This window comes from Hydractinia symbiolongicarpus, chromosome 2 (assembly GCF_029227915.1).
Source record: "Hydractinia symbiolongicarpus strain clone_291-10 chromosome 2, HSymV2.1, whole genome shotgun sequence".
Lineage (NCBI taxonomy): Eukaryota > Metazoa > Cnidaria > Hydrozoa > Anthoathecata > Hydractiniidae > Hydractinia > Hydractinia symbiolongicarpus.
This window is the reverse complement of record NC_079876.1, coordinates 18890534-18915015: the sequence shown is the minus strand read 5'-3', so window position 1 is coordinate 18915015 and position 24482 is coordinate 18890534. Positions and strand designations below refer to the sequence as shown.

General features: G+C 32.5%; 1 protein-coding gene across 4 annotated transcripts in view; it reads right to left on the bottom strand.

Annotated features, from left to right (window-relative positions):
* The window catches only part of LOC130629879 (uncharacterized), a 39328-nt gene extending 19042 nt beyond the window's left edge, over window positions 1–20286 (bottom strand). For 2 of the 4 annotated variants that reach the window (XM_057443255.1, XM_057443257.1), the window contains exons 1-15: window positions 20160–20286; window positions 18170–18291; window positions 13992–14469; window positions 13730–13851; window positions 12724–13198; window positions 10570–10688; window positions 9931–10360; window positions 7136–7254; window positions 6037–6526; window positions 5327–5454; window positions 3012–3489; window positions 2228–2352; window positions 1404–1908; window positions 1147–1268; window positions 530–1046 (exon numbers count right to left, since the gene is read on the bottom strand). In XM_057443255.1, coding sequence (XP_057299238.1) covers window positions 530–1046; window positions 1147–1268; window positions 1404–1908; window positions 2228–2352; window positions 3012–3489; window positions 5327–5454; window positions 6037–6526; window positions 7136–7254; window positions 9931–10360; window positions 10570–10688; window positions 12724–13198; window positions 13730–13851; window positions 13992–14469; window positions 18170–18291; window positions 20160–20223 — 4294 coding nt within the window. In that variant the 5' untranslated portion in view covers window positions 20224–20286. The remainder of the gene's footprint in view (window positions 1–529; window positions 1047–1146; window positions 1269–1403; window positions 1909–2227; window positions 2353–3011; window positions 3490–5326; window positions 5455–6036; window positions 6527–7135; window positions 7255–9930; window positions 10361–10569; window positions 10689–12723; window positions 13199–13729; window positions 13852–13991; window positions 14470–18169; window positions 18292–20159) is intronic. The other 2 variants (XM_057443256.1, XM_057443258.1) reach the window with 2 other exon arrangements.
* Between the last annotated feature and the right edge of the window lie 4196 nt (window positions 20287–24482).

Genomic DNA, 24482 nt, shown 5'->3' with positions numbered 1-24482 from the left:
AAGGTTTTCTGTGCCGATATAGGCTTCATCGTTTCAAAGACTTTGTTTTGTTTTTCTTAAAACAAAAGAAATCCTACAAAATTTGAACTTAAAAGAACGTTCCTGCCCACACAACAACATTTCAGATTTGTTACAGACATGTAAGAAAACTAAAATGTCGCACAAAATATATTGAGGCAAGGCTGTGAATATCGAAATTCGTATCCAAGATAATTTTATAGGATATTTTTTGCTACGTTTACGCAATTTGATCTTAAAGTGCACAATGGACGTAAGACTTAGGATTTCAAGTTATTTGAAAAATTTAAACTCCCACAATGGGGTATTTTATGCTAACGGGGATTGTTCTGTACTGTAGAGAGCAATGTAAACGCTTCTTATTTAAACTACGCATGTAAGTGTATAGTAGGTGTATAATTATAGATAGGGTTATACTATTTAAGTAGCTCTTACCAACACAACAATTCAAGTATTTCTAGACTTTTATCCAGCCTGTCAACAACAACAAAACAATAAGAATAAAACTTACCAGGAACCGGACAGTTAGTTGTAAGTAAGAACACGTGCCTGCCTGGAATTCCAATGTTGGAAGTTCTTTGCAGATCTCGGCTGTAAGATTTATTTGCAAAAACTTTAGAGAAGCAGTATTTCTCGTAAAACCCAACAACAGACGCTCGATAGTGTAGATGTTGATATGTTAAAATTGCATACGTTTGTGTGCCATTACTAAGCAAAACTACTTGGAACGTATCACCATGGGTTCTAGAACTGCTTCTCATCGACAGATGTATATATGATACCACAAAGGCGTGTGTTGCAACGAATTGATCCTTTGAATAGATACGGACGTGCATACTCGTTAGATTTAAAAAAGCGATATTAAATGTTTCTCGTACGTATATAGCGTTGAAGTCACCTCGACCAAGTTTTTCTGTGGTATAGTAGTACTTCCTAGCATACGGATATATGCTTGTTGTATCAATTTTTCCATCTAATATGTCACTCAACGGCACATATTTGTCTACAAATATCCCGATTTGAGAAACCTAAAGTACAAGAAAAAACTCATTTTTTTCTAATGTATTTTTAATTTTTTAATATCTTTCAGTGTCTGCGGTTATTAACTTGTCATAATGAATTACTTACAACAAGCAGGCGTTCAGGTTTTGAAAACAACAGCATTGGCCGTTTAAGTGTTTGATACTTTGCATTTATGTCGTAAGTGTCTATAAGATAATCGCTAGCTGGATAACCCCACGAAAACAATTCTAAATGATAAAAAAAAAATCGTATGTATTTTATGAGATATAGAGATAATATCACTCTATGAATTCAATAAATAAACAAAATATCTAGTCTATTTATGCTGGCCAAAAGTAAACAAATTTTTAATTTTCATTTACCTGGGAGTCCAGCGCAGTAGGAGTATGAAGAAATTGTGTAAATACTCTTTCCTTCAATATCAACATTTGAGGATTGTGCTAATTTTTTGCTGTCAGGAAAATATTCGAAACTTTCACATGCGCAGGATCTTATAGAATATCCGCACATTGCTCCGTTTGCGTCGAGTCGAACATAATTGAGTATAGCGTAAGTGTAGTATGGATCTCGAACTAAAATCACTTGAAACGTATGAAGTAACGAAATGTTACTTCGTAGAGGAACGTTTTCGTAAGTGATAACAGCTGCTTGTTTGGCGACAAATGATTCTGAATTGAGGCGCTTCCGAATGTCTACTGTGGCTTGATTAAGCACTTCTGGTTCATAACTTTCCCTATAAAATATATTTCCACCCTTTGTTGTGTCAAAATCCAAGTTGTATGGTGCCAGTATCATATATGGAGATGGCAATGTTATCTTTTTCATATCGCCAGGGTGTTCGGATGTAATGAAACCATTGCTACTGATCTATAAATACAATAAAAGCAATATACACTTTGCTTTAATGAACGTTTTGTGAAATCCATCAAAATTTGAACGAGGATTTTAAATTTTCATCACATTTCTTTCTATCAAATGTCAAAAATATGCTGTTCATATCTAAAATGATAAGTTTCAGAAAATATCAACCAATTATAATGTCGAAGAATGATTCTCTAAAACTGATATTATTGTGTGCAAACTCGCTTAATTTTGTTACATAGAAAATGAATTAGGGAACAAGATCTGCAAAGACTTAAATTACTGCCCCATTTAATATGAAGACATAACTTCGTAAATTATTTACGTATAAGCTGTGGGTAGGCGGTCCTGCTAGAAAACGAACAGGACTTTTCAGCTGCATTTTTTCCCCTTGGTCATCTCCACGTTGCATGACTGAATCATTTACTTGCATGCCATATGGATACAAGGCTAAACAAAGATTTATTTCATAAGTTAGTCGTAGTAATTTTTACGCGTAGTAACTTTCTCACATGGCATTTTGCACAAGATTTGTTGGTAAGGGCGAAAGAAAAATTCTTAAGGACAACACCAGAGCTTAGCCTGTTATCTACGGTTACCCATTGCTTGTTTATTTGTTTTAGAGAAAATTAAAAAATAATTAACTTGATCAAATTATTTTCCCGGTAATTATCCATAATTTTGCAATTAACAAACGCAGGACTGCACTTTTGGTCTGTCCGACGAAATTAATCGCTCAAAATTTGCCACAAATGCGTTACAGATGGTATTATAGCTACTTCTATTTTTATACCATTCGGCATTTATGTAAACAAAGGAATATATTTAATATCCTTATGATAGACCTACTGAATATAACAGACAAAAGTTTACCGTGCTCAGGAAAGGACAGACTATAAGAACAACAAAGAACTAAACATAAAATGCCTGCATGTTTTTGTGCGTGTGTGTGTGTGGGCCTACATTACAGACACATTATCAAACAGATATTTGACACAGTTAATTGAGACATTAAAATTATTCCGTCTCGTTTAGTTGTTACCACAATCCCGACTGCATTATTTCATGTCCCATTCATTCATTTCAAATATCTGTTTAACTTGACTTACCTGCTTTACGGCAATCTGACGTCAACTTTAGAACATGTCGCCCAGGAATGCCGACGTTGGAAGTATATGACATATTTTTACAATCCATTATGTATTTAGAACAATACATTTCGCCGTATCCCGCGACTATGCAATCAGGATTATCTAAGCGATTGTAATTAAAAATGGCGTAAGTTTCTTTACCATTTGTGGCTATGACAGTTTGAAAGGTATCTGATTTACTCGATGGCCCTAAGGCGTTCATAAAGGTGACAATGACAGCTTGGAAGCAGGTGAAGTTTCTGATTCCGTAACGTGTTAAATCCTTATTCACTAAAGAAAATATCCTGCTGTCAAATGTTTCACGATAATATATTCCACTCTTCCTTGGATTAAAGAAATATTGGTTCCGATAGGCAGCTATCCATGTGATACTAGTTTTTTCTAAGTTTATGTTAACCCCGTCGTCTCCAACTAAAATTTCACCACCTCCTCTTACCTTAAACGAAAAAAATAGTTGCATCTCGTTACTACTGGTTTTATTGTAGTGCCGATTTTACAGAAAACTTTGTTTTGAAAACTACATAAACATTCCTGAATTAAGAAAAAGCTTAAAATGTTCCGTGTCACTTGCTTATTATGCCCATGATGGGTTAAACATTAAAGTTTGGTGATTTTATAACCCTGTTAGAAGCAATTTGTCAAAATAAAAAAATATATTTTCGTTGTCATAGCAACGAAGAATTTTTGAGTCATGTAAAACCATGAAAATAAAATTTACAAGTTTTGTGAAATTGATGTTAATGTAGGTAACATTTATCGCTGCTATGTTGCATTTCATTGTTTTTATTCACACTTTTTTCTTACACTAGGGGAGAAGGGAGGCGATTTGCCCCTAACGGTTTTTTTAATAACTGCTGTTTGCTATGTTGCATCTATTTGACACCTGCATGCCAAATGCTTAGGACCCATACCTTTCAAAAGGTTTGATATTGGATATTCTGCATGTTTTGGATACGTGATTATTCATATTTTTTAATTTGTTTAGATTATACTTAAAACTAAAAAACAACAACGGATTTTTGTACTGTTTTTTTGCATCTTTCATGTGAACTTTGTAAAAGATATGTGAAAAAACTTTAAACAGAATGCGAAATTCGCTCTGGAACAAAAAGAATTGAATTATTAGCAAGTACTGGTATTTTGAACAACTGTCAAGCTTTCAATGACATCACAGAAAATGTGCTAGCATAAGCAAAAATTTATTGCTGTCATTTTGTTTCTTTTGTGATATACTATAAGTGTGATAGATTTGTATCAATTTGGAGAAGTCTATGAAGAGTTATTGAGCTCTATGGCGAGTTTTTGAACCTTTGATGTGAACAACTTTTGCTAGAAAGTTGGTAACATAGCTAGCTACATACAGACTTAAAAATCAGCTTAAAGTAAATCCCAAACCTCGCATCACTTTACTAGAAAAAAAAAAAAGGGATTTTGATAATTTTAAATCCACTGCGTTTTTAATGTCAATATTCATCGAAACAATTAGCAACAAGCACGAAGAAAAGTCTATCACACAACGTTGGTAAAATGTTTAAAAAAACCTTTATATGGATATTCGAATGTTTTTTTTTTCGCACATGTAAAAAATTGATACAATGAAATTTAAAGTTTTCTTTCTTTAACAAAACATGGCTTGTTCAACCTTTTTCACAAGTAAATCTTTAGAAAATAGTCTTGGTTTCTACAAGCCCAAACAAAATGGCTATCAGTTAATACAATATAAACTCTTTTATCTATCTCTTACCTTCGATCTGTGCATCGACGCATAATGTAAACAAAGATGTAAACAAAACAGGTATTTATGACAGACTGGTTTATCTTGTCGTTCTGGGAAGTTTTATATGAAAATCACCAAATTTTTATAATATTAAGACATTCTTAAACTTTGTTTAGGATTGTTTTCTTATCATGATAGGTCTTCGAAATCAATAGTGGCATCTTGAACTTTTATTCAAAAGCCGTGCTGCAGCGCAGTTCGCCTTTTCTTTAAGCCGGCTGTTGCTTACAAAACAGTTTTTCATAAATATGGCGTAACATTAGAAAAATTCAACTAAATCTTTGATTCGAAAAGAATACACATTTTTGTTCCTGAAAGAAAATGCTTTAAACAGTAACAACAGACTTCTTAATGAAATATGCTGAGTATAAAGCGTTTCTGTTGGACTGTGAAAAATCAAATAACATTTCAAGAACCAGAAGTAAAAGTTAGAAATCTAATCATTTGCTTTTTAGACGTTTATTTGTTCTTTGACAAAATTCTGTACATTACTTACGTATAAACGGCTGGCTAGCTTTGAAAAGAGTAGCATTGGTGTACTTAACAAAAGTCTTCTCCCGTCCGATAGTGGTAAGTCTAACGAGAACTTCTCATCTCCGTGCATCTCACCGTAGGGATATAAGACTAATGTAAATAAAACAAAAGAAGTCTATATATGTACTATACTGTATATGTACCTAATACAATATTAGGAACTAAAAAAGTCATGAGTCTAGATAGAAAAGAAAACTGTATTAAATATTGCCTACATATATACATACACGCATATCTGCAGTCCACAAGTCAGAAACTTTGGTTCTTGCTGGTTTCCATTTCTTTTTTTAAATTATTTATTTTTATTCTTATTCATTGATCAATTTTTTATTGTGCCTTCTTCTTATAACACAAGTCCAAGCGCAAATCTGTTTAGCTCATACCCCAAACAACGGGACTCAAAATATGGTAGCTTAAAGGGAAATACTCGTCGTAATTATAGACTGTCGATTCATTCTTTTTTATTCAAGCAAAATTAACGCTTTTCCTTGGACACACATTGTTGAGGGGTATTATTGTCCATTGGCTAAAAAATAGTCGTGAAAAATCATTGGTTGCGAACAATCATTCCCCACTCTACCCAATTTCCGATAAATATTTATTTGAAATGGAGTGTGATTTTATGTCAGAGTCTTACCTTCTGATCCAAGCAGATTTGAATGAATAACTTACTTGTTGCATTTTTTTCTCTACAACTCTTTGTCGTTAGTAGATGTACATGTTTACCGTAAAAATGATGAACGTTTGAATGCGAAATCCTGTAGCGACCATCCCTTGATCTAACAAAATTTTTCCACATGCAGTCACGTTCTCGAAATTTAACAGATGCATTCCAAGATTCGAGTTTTTTGTATATAAGGATAGCATATGTCTTTGTACCGTCTGATGCTATCACAGTTTGGAAAGTATTCTTTTCTTCAGGTGTATCACGAGCTGATACATTTACGTACGTGACAATAATAGCTTGCGATGCGTTAAATTTTTTATTTCCACTTGCTTCAACGTCTTTGTTGGTCTTATTCAGTATACTCTGGCTGCGAGAGATACTATAGTATATATGTCCACCAAATGTGAGGTTGAATTCCATCCCATATGTCGACAAAAATGTACTGCTGTCAAATTTTGTGGAGACATCTAATCTTATGCTACCCTCGTTGTTTATCTATGGGCAAATCATGTTTTGCTTGAGAAAATTGCATTATTTACATTTAAACTACCCCTGTCCGTTTTTTGGAATAACTCTTTTTGCTAAGCTCTACAGTTATGTTACATTGTGAGTTTTTATATTTATCTATTAGACACCTGCATCCAAATCTTAGGCCTAGTACCTCTCAGAGCCCTAGATATAGTCCACTGTTTCAAACTGCCCCTATCATTTGTTTTTAACAAAGGGGAGTCACCGACCTTTGGCACACATTTTGTCGGGTTTTTTTACAAATTATATAAAAACTGGACAATATGTTAGGAACTTTTATTTGGATGTCAGAAACTTCAAAAAGAATGTCAAAATTCATTTATTAAACTAGCAGGAGGTAGTGGTATTTTGCACAAACTTCAAGTTTCCGATAAAGTCACAGAAAAAGTGGTGACATAAGCAAAAAATTTATTGCGGCTATTTTATTCCTTGAATGGCGTTCTGTAAATGTGGTACATTTGATTCAATTTAGAGAAGCATATCATAAGTTATGAAAAGGGAAGTGGGCGAGAATACTGCGCCAGTCTGTTTACAATATGCTCGAAAAACCATGGTCAGAATAGGGTTAAGACTTACAAAGAACCTTCTCTCTTTTTTCGAGAACAATAGCATCGGTTCATCCAAAACAACTTCATGTCTTTTTTCGTGCTTTTTAAGCTCGTGCCTATCTATAATTTGGTCGTGAGGATACAGTTCTAAAGAAAATGTTTTTGACATTTTGTGTTGCCAGGAGTAATAACATTTTAAAATAAAAGTTAAAAAAACTACAAAAATAAAAAAGATAATTAGGCTAAATAAGCTAACGATAGGTTGTAATAGCCTGACTGCAATCAAAATTATATAGCTGTATATTTTCATTTTCCTTTACAAGTTTCCTAAGAACAATCACAAATAAATAAAACCGCGGGATAGCTGTTTTTACTTGACTATGTAACAACAGACCAGTGTCTGTGTTTTTATTGTGGCACATTTTTTTAAAAAAATGCCTCACACTAATTCAGTAACCCTATACTAAGCTTCAGTCTGATATATATCATGATCAATTTTTAAACTTTTGCTTGAAATTTTTGGTAAAATGAAAAAGGTTGAGCGGCTATCCTTTTCTAAGCGTGGTAACAACTGGTTGAAGCCCTTGTTTTTTATTTCAACTAAAGTTGCAGGAAGTTATTCTTTTGAAGGCATTACATCTAAAATATTTATTGATATAGGCCTACGACTGATGTTTTGATACACTGTATATATCTGTAATAAAATCCCAAAACTAAATATTCCATATGGTCTGCCTACACGCAATTGTTAAACCTGGCGTTCCAATTCGGGTTAACCAGCTAGTTTTTATATAATTATATATAAAATACTTTTATTCTTCTAGTATTTCTAAAGAAATTTGTGCGTATAAGGCATCTCCTATTGAATACTTTGTGCTAAGAGTGCATATTTTCTACGTAAATCATTCAATTTATCGCGGAGATTAAATATTTACTTTCTCAAGTTGACTGATCGAATGAAATTTACAACAAAGCCTTTTATCTCAAGTTTTGACATGCAAATTGAACGTTTGTCATTAGCAATTTGTAAAACTTGTACCTTCTTCGAATGTTTTCCTACTTAAAAACTTGATATGAATTTTTTCATGCTACATACAACTAGTCTTACATAACTCCCTGTGTTGGTGAAGTGTTCTTCTCACCTTCTCCCGTAAATTTAAAAAATTAACATATAACAATAAGCACATTCGATATTATACAAAAGCTCTAAGAAGGAAAAAAGTTATTTGTCATTTCTTTCCATTACTCAGTCATATTTACACTTTGGTTTTCCGTAATTGCATGAAGTGGATGTTTCCATAATCTTTACAACTACTTTGTATGTATTATTATAAGCAAACATGAACATCAGCTTCCCAAGTGATGGATCGAGTGGTATTTCAGCCTCAAACTCTCGCTTGCCAGATGATTGCTGTACTGACTCTGCAGCATCTGGGAAGCTGATGTTCATATTTACTTATGCTAATGTATCTGGCATATGCACTTCTGTTCCTATAATACACTTTTTATATAATAAACAACAATTTTTCACTAATCAATTACGAAATGTGCTGAATATTCATTAGTGTTCATTCATTGGATGACAAATATATTTTCGCAATTTTATTGAAAGGGGTGTTGTACGTAACATGAGCAATCCAGGCAACATACTGTTTTCCGAGCAAGGCTTTTAGATTTTCTGGTATGTTTATTTGTGGAAATGCTTCTATGAAATACACACTGTTAGTACGAAATTGTTATTCTCAAATGGTTTACTTATAGTGACAATCAACACTTTAGGCCCATCTGCAAAGTTTTTTTTTAAAAAAAACAAAATCCTTTGGTTGAAAAGTTCCCGAAGTACCTGGCTACAAGGCCACAATTTTTTGATTACATTCTTAGTAAATCTTTAACTTACGGCGGGACAATTGCGGAAACGGCCTTTGAATTTTCGGTTTAGTATAGTTAACAACTTAGTGTTTTTATATTATTTTGAATCACATTTCGCACATGTTTATATGTCAATTGAGCCAGAATATTAGTTTGTGCTTGCGAAAAAATTACAACAAGCCTTGGTAATAAGCATCCAAATTCACTTTATGAGTATATAGCATTTTTAACTTTTACAGAGTTTATTTAAGCATTAGCTATTATGGCTTATTTTTTAAATTTTCATGCAATTTTTACAGTTGACTAACTTTCTATTTTTTTAGTAACCTCGTGTGTTATTTTTTGCTTTTATGCTCTAAAATGTGAGTAGTAATAGTGGACTACATGTTTTGTGGTTTTTTTATAGATAAATAGCTATATATAACAGAAATGAGGACATTATAGTCGACAAAGATTATAACGAAACAAGTGATGTTGAAGGTTCTGGGGACGTACTGAGTAAAGGTGACAAAGAGGATGGCTGACGTAACTAAACCAATTAGATCTTCGCTTGAACCCTAAAATTATTTTACATTTTATCGGTAGAAGCAAAATTGCTTTATAACTAGACATAGAATATTAGAACCATTGGGGACTGAATGGTGTTGTTAAAATGTCTAGGTTCATAAGAAAGCACTGATATTTTAAAAGTTGGAACTTTTGTAACAATGCGACTACCTGAAATAACCCTAATTGTTACCCTTTACATGAGGGCACAACCCAATTACAGTTCAAAAGTTCATAAATTCAAAAACATCAGGTAGGTCTGAATTAGTCTAGTTCTAGGCCATATTTTTCTCCCATTTGATTTACTGTGAAATTCACTATGCTAAAGTTACAGATACTTGCAGGTGCAGAACGCGCCGATATAATAACGTTGACTTCTTACGGCTTTAAATAAAATTTTTTAGTTACCTGGTATAACTACGATCTTCTTCAAATGATAAGCATGTCCTTTTCTGCCCAATCTTTTCATATTTCTGCTTGTTCTATGTTCTAGATTTTGATCTGATGGTATCCATAAGTTGTCTTTATCTTCAATAGAATAATCCATATAATATGCTACAACATATGTGTCCAAAAGATTTGATACTATCAGCAGTTGAAATTTGTGCTTACTTAACGTTATGTAACTTATAGGGTTGACAACAGCAGTAATAATTGTCACAGTTGTAGCATTAACTTCAAAACCCAGGTCATCGTTAATTTTTGAAAGAATCCAATCTGCTTTGCTTCGTCTGTAGTATATATTGAGGTGATATACACCTTGGAAGTATGTGCATATTCTTGCAGCATTACCGTGGGCATTCAATACGTCAAATTGAAAAGCATCATATAAATGCATCTGAAAATACATTAACAATTATTTTTATTAATTTCAGTTTCAAATTCTAGATCTTAAAAATGATAATAAGAGAAGGAAAGATTGTTATAAAAATTGCACACGTATTTAGAATACCGATAGGTAGTAAATTCTGCTGGATATGAGAAGCTATTAGCAACAAATGGAAATTTTAAAGAGAGTTATATAATATAAAAAGTTTGTATACATACGAAAGTTCCTTTTAAGTAATGAATATTGTCAAAATATTCTTGTGGTAATTGGTAACATCTGGTATACCCTGGCAGACTAATTCTGACATCTCCTTCATCAATGCCATGGGGATAAAAATCTAAAGGTATCAGAACGTCTGCAGGTTTATATACAATACATTTTTTTGATGAAGTAGATCCAGATTTCAAGAATCTATTCCCACACTAGAAATTTGATTTGATTCTAGTAATTTTATTGATTAGCTTTGTGCTATCTTTTCAATCTGATTTTTACTAGTGTTGTGGCTACCTATAACTACCTTCAGTTAAAGAAGACATATACAACAATTGGTTGCAACACAATTTTTAAGTATTCTGTTTTTCCATGGCGGTTGTTTTTTCAAAAGCACATTACATCGAAAATGCTTTATGGATTCGCGACACAACATATAGCGGTAATACAACACTCTATTTGGATATGCGACAAGATTTATCTATAACAGTCGTGTTTTATCTATTCCGACATCTAAACCATGTACTGCGACAAGTATATTTTGGTGTTTGTTTTATCGAATGCCTGCTTGCATGCCTGTCTGGATTGGTTTTACATTGCTTTTACAGACATTCTTTTATCAATATTTTCCCATATTATTTGAAACACTTAGCTACACCTTAAGGCGATGATACACGATCCAACTAATCGAATTCGATTTGTCAAATTGGATTAGATAGATCGTGTATCATGTCAAAATCGTATGCTTTAAATCGTTGTGATAAAGTTCTTCTAAAAAATGGTATTACGCCTAGTACTCATGTGTGACATGGTTTACCTGTAATAAACGTTCAACCTGGTGTTAAAGGGGTGCTTTGTGTGTTTTCTGTTTAAATTGTTTTTTTACGAAAAGACTATTACGCCTAAAGGCATGTGTGAGGATTAATTTATTAACGTTTACTAAAACTTATTCTGCAAAATAAGATAATGTTGACTAAATTTTTTTGCCATGACGGGGTAACAAGAGATTGTAAACTGTGCTAAAAGAGTATTAAACATAAACTGTGTGCACCATGGTTAAACTATACTAAGAGCTCAGTCCAATGTTAACGACGGGCTTTTTCCTGTGTTTCTGTTTAGTACAGGTAGTACACCTATATGGATGTGCAACATTGCTTATTCGTACTAAGCGCTCTGCCTGAAGTAAACTTAATTTTTGAACTTTCACCGTGATCATTCTCCACACAAAAAAGTTTAGCAGGCGGTTTCTGCTATGGCAGGGTACCAACGAGTTGTAAACTGTGTTTTTATTTCAGCTAAAGTTATATTTTTAAAAAACATTGCAACCGAAACACTAAAATGTTGTGGCCTCCTTACTAGATTCACGACATACCTGTACTAAAACATACTCCACCTTAAAGTGTGACACTGTTTGCTGTTCTTATTAGGCGCTGCACCGAGCGTTCAACGTCAGGCCGCACTGTTACTTGTAGTTTAACCCAGCGTTTCGACACCGGGTCGCCCGGCTAGTATAAGTATATTTATCATGTACATAACTAATCATTTGTGAACAGGTTGTTTAGACGTCTATGTGGATGTAAAGTGTGTATAATTTCTGGCGTTTTGCCTTTTCGGACTTACCGTCTATGCCACGAAATTCTTCATTATGTTTGAAATAGAGAACCAATGAGAAATTAAAGTTCTTTGTATTTTTAAATAAAGGACCAATCGTGTATTAAAACTCTTCGGATTCCGTTTTTAAGTTTTTTAACGTTCCTGAAAAGGTAGTTTTACCAATCTGAAACTTTTTAAGAAATAGGAAGCAGCTCCATCGTTAAAAGGAAAGTTTCATAACTTCTTGCTTTATTTAATACTTCGTGGTACTATACGGAAGATTGATTTTATGATGAGGAGATTACAGTTTCTCGGCGCTTTATCATTTGAAATTTCACGCCATAGAAAACCTTATTTAAAAATCCCCCTGTTGCGGAACACAGATATTGATTAGTTAGCATTTTAAAGAGCCCTGTTGTAAAAATAACTCGAAATCAACTATCCGTTCACTTGATTTTACCGCAAATTTGTCCGTTAAAATCTCTCACAAAAGGGTTTTGCCTTAACTTTAAACTTGCAGCACAGAAGAATACGAACAATGCATAAAAAATATTAAAGAAAATGTCTACCTTTTTGCTTTACGCGACACGCAGTTAAAGACAATTTCTCGAAAAATCGATTTCTTTTAGTAACTGATTTCTTTTTAAACCTTGAAACCATGAAGTTGCACATCCGTTCGGAGAAGCCAAGTCTCTTTATCAAAGACAAATAATTCCAAATTGCGTACGATGTTATATTGTCTGTTGCAATCACCAGTTGGGCAGAAGTAACTTCGTGTTTTTTGCGGAAATAAGTTGAAACATTTGCAAACGTTACAATAACTAAGTCTTTTGCTTGGAATTCTACATCCAACACTTGTTCTATCTCTTCGGAAATGCTTTGCAGTAAAGTGCGATTTTGAGTTTTTCTGTAATACACAGCACCTTGTTTCCTTGTGTCGATGTCTAAGTTCAATATGTATATCACTTTGTCTGTTGAAGCTGAGTATGGAATAGTGTCATTCACGAGTGGAATACTTCCATATACAAGTCCATTAGTTGATATCTAAACATGAGAATATATGTCAGTTGTGTCTGACTGACTCCAAAGCTAGGTTTGATTCAAATTGGAATGTATATTTTCTTTGGCTAGTAATCTAACTTTGAATAATTCATTTGATTACTCTGAAGGTTCGTAGATTGCTGAAACAATAAAACGTTAAGTTTTTCTAATAAAAGGAGAAAGAAAGGTCTGGAACATAAAAGAAATGTATGGGTAGTCTTATTCCTTAATCAGACAAATTCTTTTCGAAAATAGAGAAAATAGAAGAAGGTCAAACCATAGTTGTGTCTGCGTAAAAATCTTAAAAAGTCAACACCTCCATACTGGCTAAAATGCTATTCAAAGTATCTCTTATTGCATAAAGGAAACATGCGCCCCCTTACCTTACAACATTTCTAGCGTAGATTATTACATATAAACATCTTTTATTATCTAAATATTCTTGTCCATGACGTATTAAAGACCCCGTCCTTAAAAATAGATGTACAGATGTCTATATACTTCATACATTTTTTATATTTGATATTTACTTACATATAGTGTTTTAACCATTCTTGAAAATATTAACAAAGGTTGTTCCAGCTGAAAACTTTCTGTGTAATGATATCCAGGTTTCATGATGTTATCACCCTCCTTCTGTCCATAGGGATATAATTCTAAAGATGTTACTGAAAGCGTTATTGTCCTTGTTGTTATTATTATTTGTTATTGTTTCATGTTGCGATTCATATCGTGCCTGCTAAATAAATAAAGCTCATTCCTCTTAGTTTGCTGTAGTAGTTGTTGAGAAACGTACCTGGAACTTTACATTTCTTCGTCAGTAAAAACACATGGCGACCAGTTATTCCCATATTAGAAGTTACAACGAGCGACCGACTGAATTTTGAAGGTTGAAATATCTCATTACTGCAATCTTCTTCATTGTATCCAACAAATGCATGTGAATAATCAAGACGCGCGTAGTTAAGTATGACAAAGGTTGCAGTTCCATTTGTTGCAAGAATACATTGGTGCGTATGATATTTACTGATAAGTGGATGGCTTGGTATCTTTATTGAAGTCACAATAATAGCTCGACTGGAGTGGAATGTACCATGGACATATTTTCCGATATCTTCTGATGCGTTCTTTAAAATATGAGAATCCGTGGTTTCTCTGTAATACATGTACGCCGGATAAGCATCAACGATTGGGATTCTGTAGATTGATAAGTAAATGTCATACGGATTCGCATTTGAGTTGGCTTTCATGAATAAGTCACCGTCGTTATATATCTAAATAATAAATATCATGAATAAATATTATCTTAGTTGCCCATAGGGTTACAGGTACCTAACATACTGCAAAATTATGTTGTTAAGTATTAGAAAATTTTATCACACCACGAAAATATCTAAAATTCTGCACACATTGAATTTAATTAATCATATAGGAATTTTAAAGCTTTCCTAGGTAAAACTTGATGTTTGAATTGCTTCAAAGTGTAAAATGAATTCATTTTGAAGTTTGATCATACATTACGTTTATGAATATTTAGCTAAATTGAACTTTTTGATGACCAGTAATTTTGGTGTGGCGAACTATGGAGCTATACAATATTTTTATACCTCCATGGCAAAACATAAAGTAAGATACCCTTAAATTTCACCGCCTGAATGTTTGTAACACAATGTTGGAGCCGTTCTTAAGATCGCACAGATAATACACAAAAATACGTACGAGATACAATGCAAAGGTGTTTCATTATAATCTACTTAGATAGGCAGTTTCACGCTTACTTTAAAAATTGAACCAATTAGCAAGCCACAATACAAAAATATGGTTGCTAAATTATTACAGCCTGCGATCATTATTGGCACATTATAATGCCGTGTGACGAAAACGAGCAGGCTGGGGGTTTTTGACAGCGGACTAGGTACTTAAGATGTTAAGTCGTGTGAATTGTTTTTGTATTTCCAGCATGATAGTCACATAGCTTTCACAGATTTATAAGTCTGAATGTTTGATTGGGACGACACAATATGTTTTTACTTACGATAGCGCGTGGCCTTGTGGTTATGGAGTTCGCTTCGTAATCACAAGGTCCGTGGTTCGGTCCACAGCGCGGGTATGTTTAGCAAGTGTCTTTACTACAGCTACGGGTTAACCCATGCCATGTGAGGGAAATTGGGTAGGTAATGCCGGTGTATACTTAATGTATACATTCCGAACACAGGACCCACATTGATAACAGTGTTTCAAAAGTGGCTATATCCTGTATAAATATTCGGAATAATAATAATAATAATAAGTTTCAAAACATTAACAGCAACTTATTTCTTGAAATCATTATATTCTATATGGCTGAAATAGCGCAATATCCTTTTTACTGATTAGTTGAATAAGCCAATGGCTTTCATTTATTCATTTGTTTAATAACAAATATAGGATTTTTGCACTGTAGAATTGAAAAATAAGTAGAAGTCGTCTCTTGGCCAAACACATTGCGAGTAAAAACCATACCATATGCTAATGATGTAACACTAAAAGACTTTCATCAATTTTATCATTGAATAATTCTTTCTAACATGCTTTGGATATAACTGGATTGCATTATCAAAAGCCCATATTTTTGATAAATTGCTACTCTACATATAAATAAGGGCTATGGAATTAGAAATTGTACACCAACACGTAAAGTTTCTTTGACATGCGTAATTTATTTGAATTTGCAGTAATAAATTTTTAGTGGAAGATTATTTTTCTACGTGGCTCTCAAGAACAAATCCAATCCGTTTTTGCATCGAATTAGTTCACAAAATCACTTTTTGTGAACTAATTCGATTAAATTCATTAAGTGAGATTGCATCATGGCACCATCTATCGCTTTCGCTTGGATTTCTCTTCCTAATATGCTCTTATAAACAATTTTCTAAGGTTAAGAAAAAAGTTAAAAGTAAAACAAAGCCCACTTTTAAAGCTACGTTTTATATTTCCTAACACTGGCGGTCGGAATAATTCGTCTTTCAGATGGAAAAATTCTTCCTTAACCCTATTCGGTCCGGGGTTTTTCGAACATACTATGACCGGGGGGGGGGGGGGGGGGCGGATTTCGCCCCCCTCAATAACTTTTCATAGGGTTGTTCACATTGAATCAAACTTGGCACACTTATAGTACGTCATAAAAGGAACAAAATGGCGCCAAAAAAATTTGCTTGCGTCAGCACATTTTCTGTGACGTCATCAAAAGCTTGAAAATTGTTAAAAATGCCACTATCTGCTTAAAATATAATTACTTTTGTTCTAGAGCGAATTTTTACATTCTGTTTGATGTTTCTGAAAGCTAAATAAAAGTTATTTAACATATCTTCCGGTTTTTACATGGATCGGATGAAAAATTGCCAAAAATTGCCAAAAATCCGTTTTTTCCGATTTTTGGGTAAAATCCGACAAAATCGGGAAATCGGATTAGTCACGTGTTCAAATTATTCAAAATGATTCTTCTTGATGAAAAAAAGTTGTGTTGCAAGTTTCAAGTTCTAAGGATAATCCTAACAGGAGTTATTATATTTTCCCCATCATAAGGATTTCATAGAGATTTTTAGGGGTAGTCTCGAGTAATGGCTAATATCAAAGCCTCTAAAAGGTATGGGACCTAAAAAATTAGCATGCAGGTGTCTAATAGATAAATGTTGAAACTCAGTAAGTATCATAGCCATATAACAAAGCAATCAGGAGTTACTAAAAAAAAACCGTCAGGGGGGACGGAATCCGCCCCCCCCGGACCGAATAGGGTTAAATTCTCTTAACTTTAGAGCAAGATAAAAATTCATTAGCAAAAGTTCAGGGAAATAATTTGGAATGTTTAACCCTTTGCACGTTTTTAAATTCATGTCAATGGCGAAACTTTCAGCAGTCCAAGACACGAACAAAAGTTACGACAAGTGAAATTTTTTCTACCATTTCGTCACAGATAATACTAAAGTAGCGATCAATAGTTTTCAGCTTAATAGTCATAGTTTTGGGTAATTAACAGCTTCCGCAAATGTCTAGTAAAAACAGGAATCTCCAAAACGCTGAAGAACTGGATTCTTATCAAAAGTATTTTAGAAAAAACATAAATTAGACTAGCCAACCGTATCCAATGTAAACTCCCTCTTCTCCCCTGACACAAATTGTGACTCAAGTTTCAAAAAACTGATTATTTATGGACTGAAAAATGGTCTGTTCAAAAACAGGCCGTTCTTGATGTTTTAAATGTTAGTATTGTTCACATGTCTCGAAGTTACTTTGGGATTTGGCAATTATTACAAGCTCGTGAGCTTGTATTAAAACGCAAATGTGTCCTACAAGAATGGAAATTTTTGCCTCTCTGAGCACCGACACGGGAGTCGTCGTGTGTTCGAATCTTATCTTGGTAACTATTTTTACTTTTTTTTTCTTTTTTCTTTTTTAAAAAGATAAGACAAGTGTTCAAAACACTTGTTTAACTAACTAGTAAATAAAGGTGTTTCCACCAAACTTTTTAAAAGTGAATGTAGGCAGAATTAACTGAATTAATGAATTTCGCAAATTTTGGGGTTTGTGGGTTTGTGGTCTTTCTTCTTCCTGTCAGTCGGTTCACCCAAGACGGACCCATCGAAAATTAAAAGTTCGAGGAATTTTCCGTTCAGGAAGGTCTCACAAATCAATTTTGAAAAATAAGTGTGTAACAAATATTATTGTGTATCTGAATAGTAAAATATGTTGTGTTCAACTTCGTAACAAAAATCCCAATTTGATAGACAGCTTTTTGTAAACTTTATTCGCGAGGTTGTTTGCGTATATCATACGTCTTGTTTAACCCTTAATGGGATTCCAAATCCAGCGATTGGAGAAATAACTTAAAAGTCCCATAAATTTGCTCATTTTTAATATAAAACCTATAGTAAAAATGACGTACCAATAGGGTACCACTGAAAGAACAAAGTAAAAAAAATTTAAACAAAGCGATACCTGAACTTCTGTAGCAGGACTCGAAAACAACAGCATAGGTTTTGTTAACTTCAGAACTGACATTTTTTTCTTTGAAATGTCCATAACCGTATCGCCATTATCCACTCCGTATGGATAAAGAACTAAAACAAATGAAAATATATTGAAAATGGTGCAACTTGTCAAGAAAAATGTAAATCAATACTAATTAAGTTAAAAAAAAAGAAAAAAAAAATGGTGAAAATGTATGATGTCATAAGTTGTGCTTTCTTTCTCTTCTGTTATTTCCGTACGATGCCACCAATGCGAACAGTTAGACCCGATAAATAAATTTCTGTGTGGCGTAATATCTTTATTTTGAATAGAGAACATTGGATACGCGCGCTCAGTAGGTAGAAAACATAAACTTTTTTAAGAACGAAAATATAGTTAGAAAAGTAGTTGCAGTCCTTTTTGAATCTTGTGCTTTCAAAGAATCTGTATAATTTCATAATAATTTTGCTATTCTGCATTTTTACCTACCAAAAGATGTGCAAAAGCGTGCAAAGTTAGATTTACATACATATATTTATATACATTTGCAAACACTGTCAAGCAACTTATCTATTAGCTTTCGTTTTCGTCACAGCTGAAAATTATTCCTCAACGAAATGTATTAGGTAAATAGGTTTTTTTTAAATATTTTTATCTGAGTTAGCACACCTAAGTATGTACCGCCTGTGCGGTGGTACATATTAAGGTGGTACATATTAAGGTTAGGCGGGCAAGGATGCAAGAAATACATTAATTTCCCGATGAAATTTTCATAGACTAACGAATAGTGATTTCAAATTATTAGCATAAAACACGCAGACATATTCTTTCTCTTCGTTTTTTTTCTCCTCCTGCGGATTTGTGATGGGAGTAATGCCTTTTTAAATACGAAAAAAAAAATTCAAAGAATTAGTTACTAAGGATTTTTTCCAGGCTAAACGTTGATATTTTTCTCTTATAACACTGTCACTATTTTATAGTTACATGGCTATTGACTACCTTTTGTCCACAATACCCGGTTTTAACTAAATAAAACGTCGATTTCATACCTATATGACTGTTTGTTGACTTTCACCAAAAATATTCAGTTTCAACATTTCCTATTCAAATTAAAACGCCGGGACTGGTAAAGAAAAACATTGATAACAACAAAGATGGCGCGTATCGTAAATTTTACAAAGACCTTTGTAGTACTGGACTTACAATACCACTTTATTTTTTCTTTAAACCTAACAGACATGTTTGGCAACCATACAGCTATGTCATTGCGCGCCTAAATGTTTTTTTCTCTGGAAGTTTTTCCTTAAATATCGTTTGAAGTAACAGAGAACACAATACAAGAATCTCTTATAATATACAAATGCTTCTTGTTTGAGAAATATGAATGATAATATACCTCACCAAGTGTTGATTTAAAAAAACAAAAGTTGATAACAATTTACGAGGTTGTGGAGAGTCGGAGAACATTTTTCGGATAAAAAAAAATGCATCAGATTTTTCGGAATGAATTATAAACCATTGGTAGTCATTGCATTTTGTTGGAATTTCAAATTACTGATGAATTCACATAAAAAATGTTGAAGTTAACCAATACTTTGTAGACCTAAATAAATCCCATAGCAGCTTTTTGTGAAAAGTTATATAATTTATCCATCTTGCAAAATTTTGATTGTCTATCTTTCACGAAATTATTCAATTATTTACATATTAAGCGAGATTAAACAATTAGCAGTAAATAAGTTAAAAATCTTAAATGTTTTTTATTTTGCTTTTTCATTTTTCAAATTTTCGGTTGTTTTACACTGAAAATAATTTGACATCTTTTTAGCACTGTGCTGTAATGTATTTATCGTTTAAATACAAAAACATATTGTGATAAACAAGTCACGGCAATGATATAGATTAAAAGACAAGGGACGTGATCTTCAACGTCTACTCACGCAGAGAAAGAAAAACATATGTAAAAATTACCAATTACCATTTTGCTGTTTTGATAGAGTTGTCCAAATTGATAACACTAAGAAAATATTGTCCAGAAACATCCTGCTTCAAGAAACGTTATTTCTTTAAGCAAGTAATCCAGGACAGCAAATCTCTTTAAGACATAGTTATTAAAGAAAAACATTTGGTACACCTGTAGAAGATGTTTGTTTTGCCGAAATTATAGCAATACCTAGGGTATCCATTCATCGTCTTGTATAGCTATTTTAGTGTTTTTTTTTTATAAAAATAATGTAAAACAAAAACAAAATGTGTCAGACATGTGGTTTTTGTTTCAATTCCATCGTAATATATTTTTACTTTATCCTTCCTTGATTTTTAAAATACAATACAATAAATCTATTTTTGAAAAGCTTATTTGTCGAAACTTTCTATTAATTGCAATCAAGAATCGTCTTTCATTTTGTTTTACATCAATCTTTAATTGCAATATAACACATTGCTCAATATATTATCTTAATTGTTTATAAAACAAGCGCTTAAACAAAAATTGTTAAGAATTAAAAAGAAACAAAGCAGAAAAACATCCACATTAGCAAACTTGCTTTAATACATATTTTAAATACATTCTTTAAATACATGCTTCAAATTATAGCGTTAAGTATGCCAGTGTCAACCTCTTTGGATAGTTGCTTTGCAAGACGTAAACATTTTAAGCCTTGCGATCAATCAATGATTAACCCTAACAATACCAGCAGGAAAAACGGTAATCAAAATAAGATGTATGCAGAATTTTAGTCTGCAAATATATTAGTTGCTTGCACCTGATTTTAAAGCAAACACTCCCTAAAATAAAAACAATAATTCCTATTAAAAATAATAAAGGGAAAAATAACTCTGTATGATTTTAAAATTGACACATTTCAGTTTTAATGCGCCAAAAAAAGAAAAGCGGTAAGCAAAAAAAGTAGTAAATTAACTAAATCTGGGAACTTATTATAAACGCTAAGTTGCGTTACAAAAATTCGCTACATATAACATTTAAAATGCAAGTATTTTGATGGCAATTTAGCTGTTAAATCCGTGACAATTTTTTGCTGTTAATGCAAGACTTAACCAAAGTACTATAAAGTATTCTATGAGTACATTTTAATGGTCGCAATAAATTTAGGTGTCGCTTTTCTGATCAGTATTTTGACTACCATTTTTGTTCACGTATAAAATTTATTTAAAAAGGTTTTGGTCCAATTATAATAATATATACATTTTAAGGAAAATATTCATATAAAGAAATCTATCGTTTGAAACCAAGATAAGTTTATATTTCACATTCGGCCAATTAAGATAACATTCAACATGCCAAGCTTCAACCGAACATTATAATTTACCGAATTTTAGGAAAAGAAAAATCGCAGTATGGTAACACTGATAAATAAGAATAGTCCTCGAAAATTTTCTGTCGAATCTTCAATAATTAATTGAAGCTGTAAATTGTGCTTATTATAAGTAGTATATGTAATTTTACCTCCTTCGCTCATTTACACCCAAGGCTGTTTTTATTTCCTGATACAACACCCATTAACGTCTGACATTGTTTAGACTTATTTTTCTTTATAATAAGTTTTCGGGTTTGGCGCTCTGTAAAGTTGTTCGTTTCGATGCAAAGAGGGAAAGAGGTACCTTTCCAAGCAAGTAATGCAGAAAACAAACGCTACGTAAGATAAAAAAAGGCGAATCATCTTTTACTGGTTTTTAATCACATTAGCGCCTAAATGAGTTGATGAATTAAGCTTAAATAGTCGAGAGTATCATTAAATTCAATTTGAAAATCTAGTCAAAAGTAAATTCCATATTTAATAATCAGAAATTTAAAAAATAATGGTTATGTCTGAAAAAATTAATGCTGACACCAAAAAATCGGACCAAATTTTATGACTTACAGTATAATACGAGTAGAGGAATGACGTTAAGGCCCTCATATCCCGTTACCGTCATAAAGAGAGTTAAAGTCAAGCTATATTTTCGAATAAATTGTGATTAAACCAAATATCGATTTTTAATTAAAAAACAGAAATTAATTAGACAACAAATATAAAATGCAATACACCTTTCCCGAGACTTATTCTTTTGATGTGCCGCAACTTTTTCTGTTGAGTTTTATGAACAACAGATTTGAATTCCTTATCAAAAATGTCATAAACAAAGAAAATTTTGAAACAATGCAGCAAGTAAACAACCTGCTATTCTAATTTAAAGATTTGTGGCATGTCCAACCTCTTTTTGAAAACGATGCGGGACATGAAAACTTGAGCATTAAGAAGACTTTAACTGTGATATATATCTCCTCAAAATAGCACCTTCTGTTGGCGTATCAAGTTAAACTTTTACACATAAATTAAACAAACTATGCTGAATTCAAATATGGTATTCATATTTTACGAGTTTAAAAAAAGTATGACTCATGGTCTCGGGAAGGGTGTATTACTAAAACTTCTAAGAATTTATTTCTCTTATCATTAAAAATATATTTTTGTCAATTCTCTTGAAAGTCGCGAATAATTAAAACTTTTCAAAACGAAATAGGTTAATCGTTCGTAACTTTCAACGCGCACGTATTTGTAACAAAAGAAAATGAAATTGAGATAATAAAAAAAGCTAATTAATCGTGACTATTGTTAAAATAAAACAAGGGTATTTGTAAAACTAAAAATAGAATGAAAAAGATTTAGCAAATGCTGCTACTGCAGTAATTGTTGACGAAAAAAACACATCTATTTTTTCTGTAACAGACAGACTTTAAACATTAGTATATTCCAGTCGTTAGCCCGTGGTATAAAAAGGAAAAAAAGAAATATTTCACAAGATGGATGCAAATTTATGTTAAAAACTAGGATTTGCACACTCTTGTGAGTCATGAATATTAGAAAGCGGCAAGGTAGAAGTCAAAAGCCTTCTGCAACACAACTGAAGTCTCATTCCCACACAATGTGCTGTATTGCCATAATAGCATGTAATTACAACGCATTCGCAATATCGTACTTGAGGATGACATTTGCAAGCTATTAAACCAATTCAATATCATGTTTTTTAAAATATTGTTTATATACACATATTCTTCTGTTCAGTAGGAAGTTACTTTTATAATTTTTAGAAGCTTTTCTGTGAAGCAAAGCATTAGGTTTTCAAATAATCTAAAGGATTTTAACCAATCAAAAACTCTTTTTTACAATGAATGTGCGTGTAGTAAAATATAATATTCTTGAGACATAAACAAATAGACGTTTAAAAAAATCATGTTACATCAGCTTGCATAACCATCAGTTTAATGTGTAGGGAGAGGCTTTTTAGAATAATGAAGCGATAGATGTAAGAACAGAAACAACAAAGCATGGAAATTATTTTTTCTAAACTTAATACTTCTTCCACCATGCCTTTTTCGTCCATGTTTTTAAATTTGTAGGCGTTATTAACGAGAGCGAGCGTGCAACTGACTTCGTTCTCTGATGAATTTTTGTCAATAGAAAAATAAAAAAACTATAAATTCTATCAAAATAAAGTTTTTTCGACATCCGTTAAATTCTCGCCGAAGAAAAGGCGCTGTCAGCTAAGGTAACTATTTTTTACTCTACGTTAATTAAACCCGATTGGTAAGAAAGTAGGATTTGAATATTAAAAAAAAATCTACTTTTTCTTACTTTTTCAAATAATTTTTTTTTTATTTCTGCCAAATTAAATTTAAGTTATTTATATTTGCTCTGTAATAGATAAAAAATTCCTTTAAAATTATCCTGTGTCATCTTCCAAATTTAATTCTGACAATTAAATCTGCGACTCTTGGCAATTAATGTATGTACCGTATTGAAAAGAAAGAATATAAGAACATATTTAAAACGTCTTAAACTAAATAGACAAAAAACAAAGTTTCATTTCTCGTGACTTGTACTTATTTATAACCAAGCAATTACATTCCCTCTAAAGCAATTACATTCCCTTTAAAGCAATTACATTCCTTCTAGAGCAATTACATTCCCTCTTGTTAAATCATACAGTATAGTATATATAAAGGATCAAGCGTAAATATTTCGTCTGCAATACGAAGACGCTTTCTCGTTGTTGGTTAAGTGAATATTCAATCCAATACAAAAATGCATTTCTCTAAAGGCTAAAATACACGGTAAGTTTCAACGGACCGTTTAGTTGTAAGAAAAAAACTTATAAGTTCAGTTGCAGGTACCACACCTGTCGTTAAGTTAAAATGTATAAGTTTTTCTAAGAATTTTTTTTATACCAAATAAAAAACACGTTTATCTTTCAATGCGGTTATTGCTATAGCAGCAGAAGGGGTAATCGTAGAAGAACA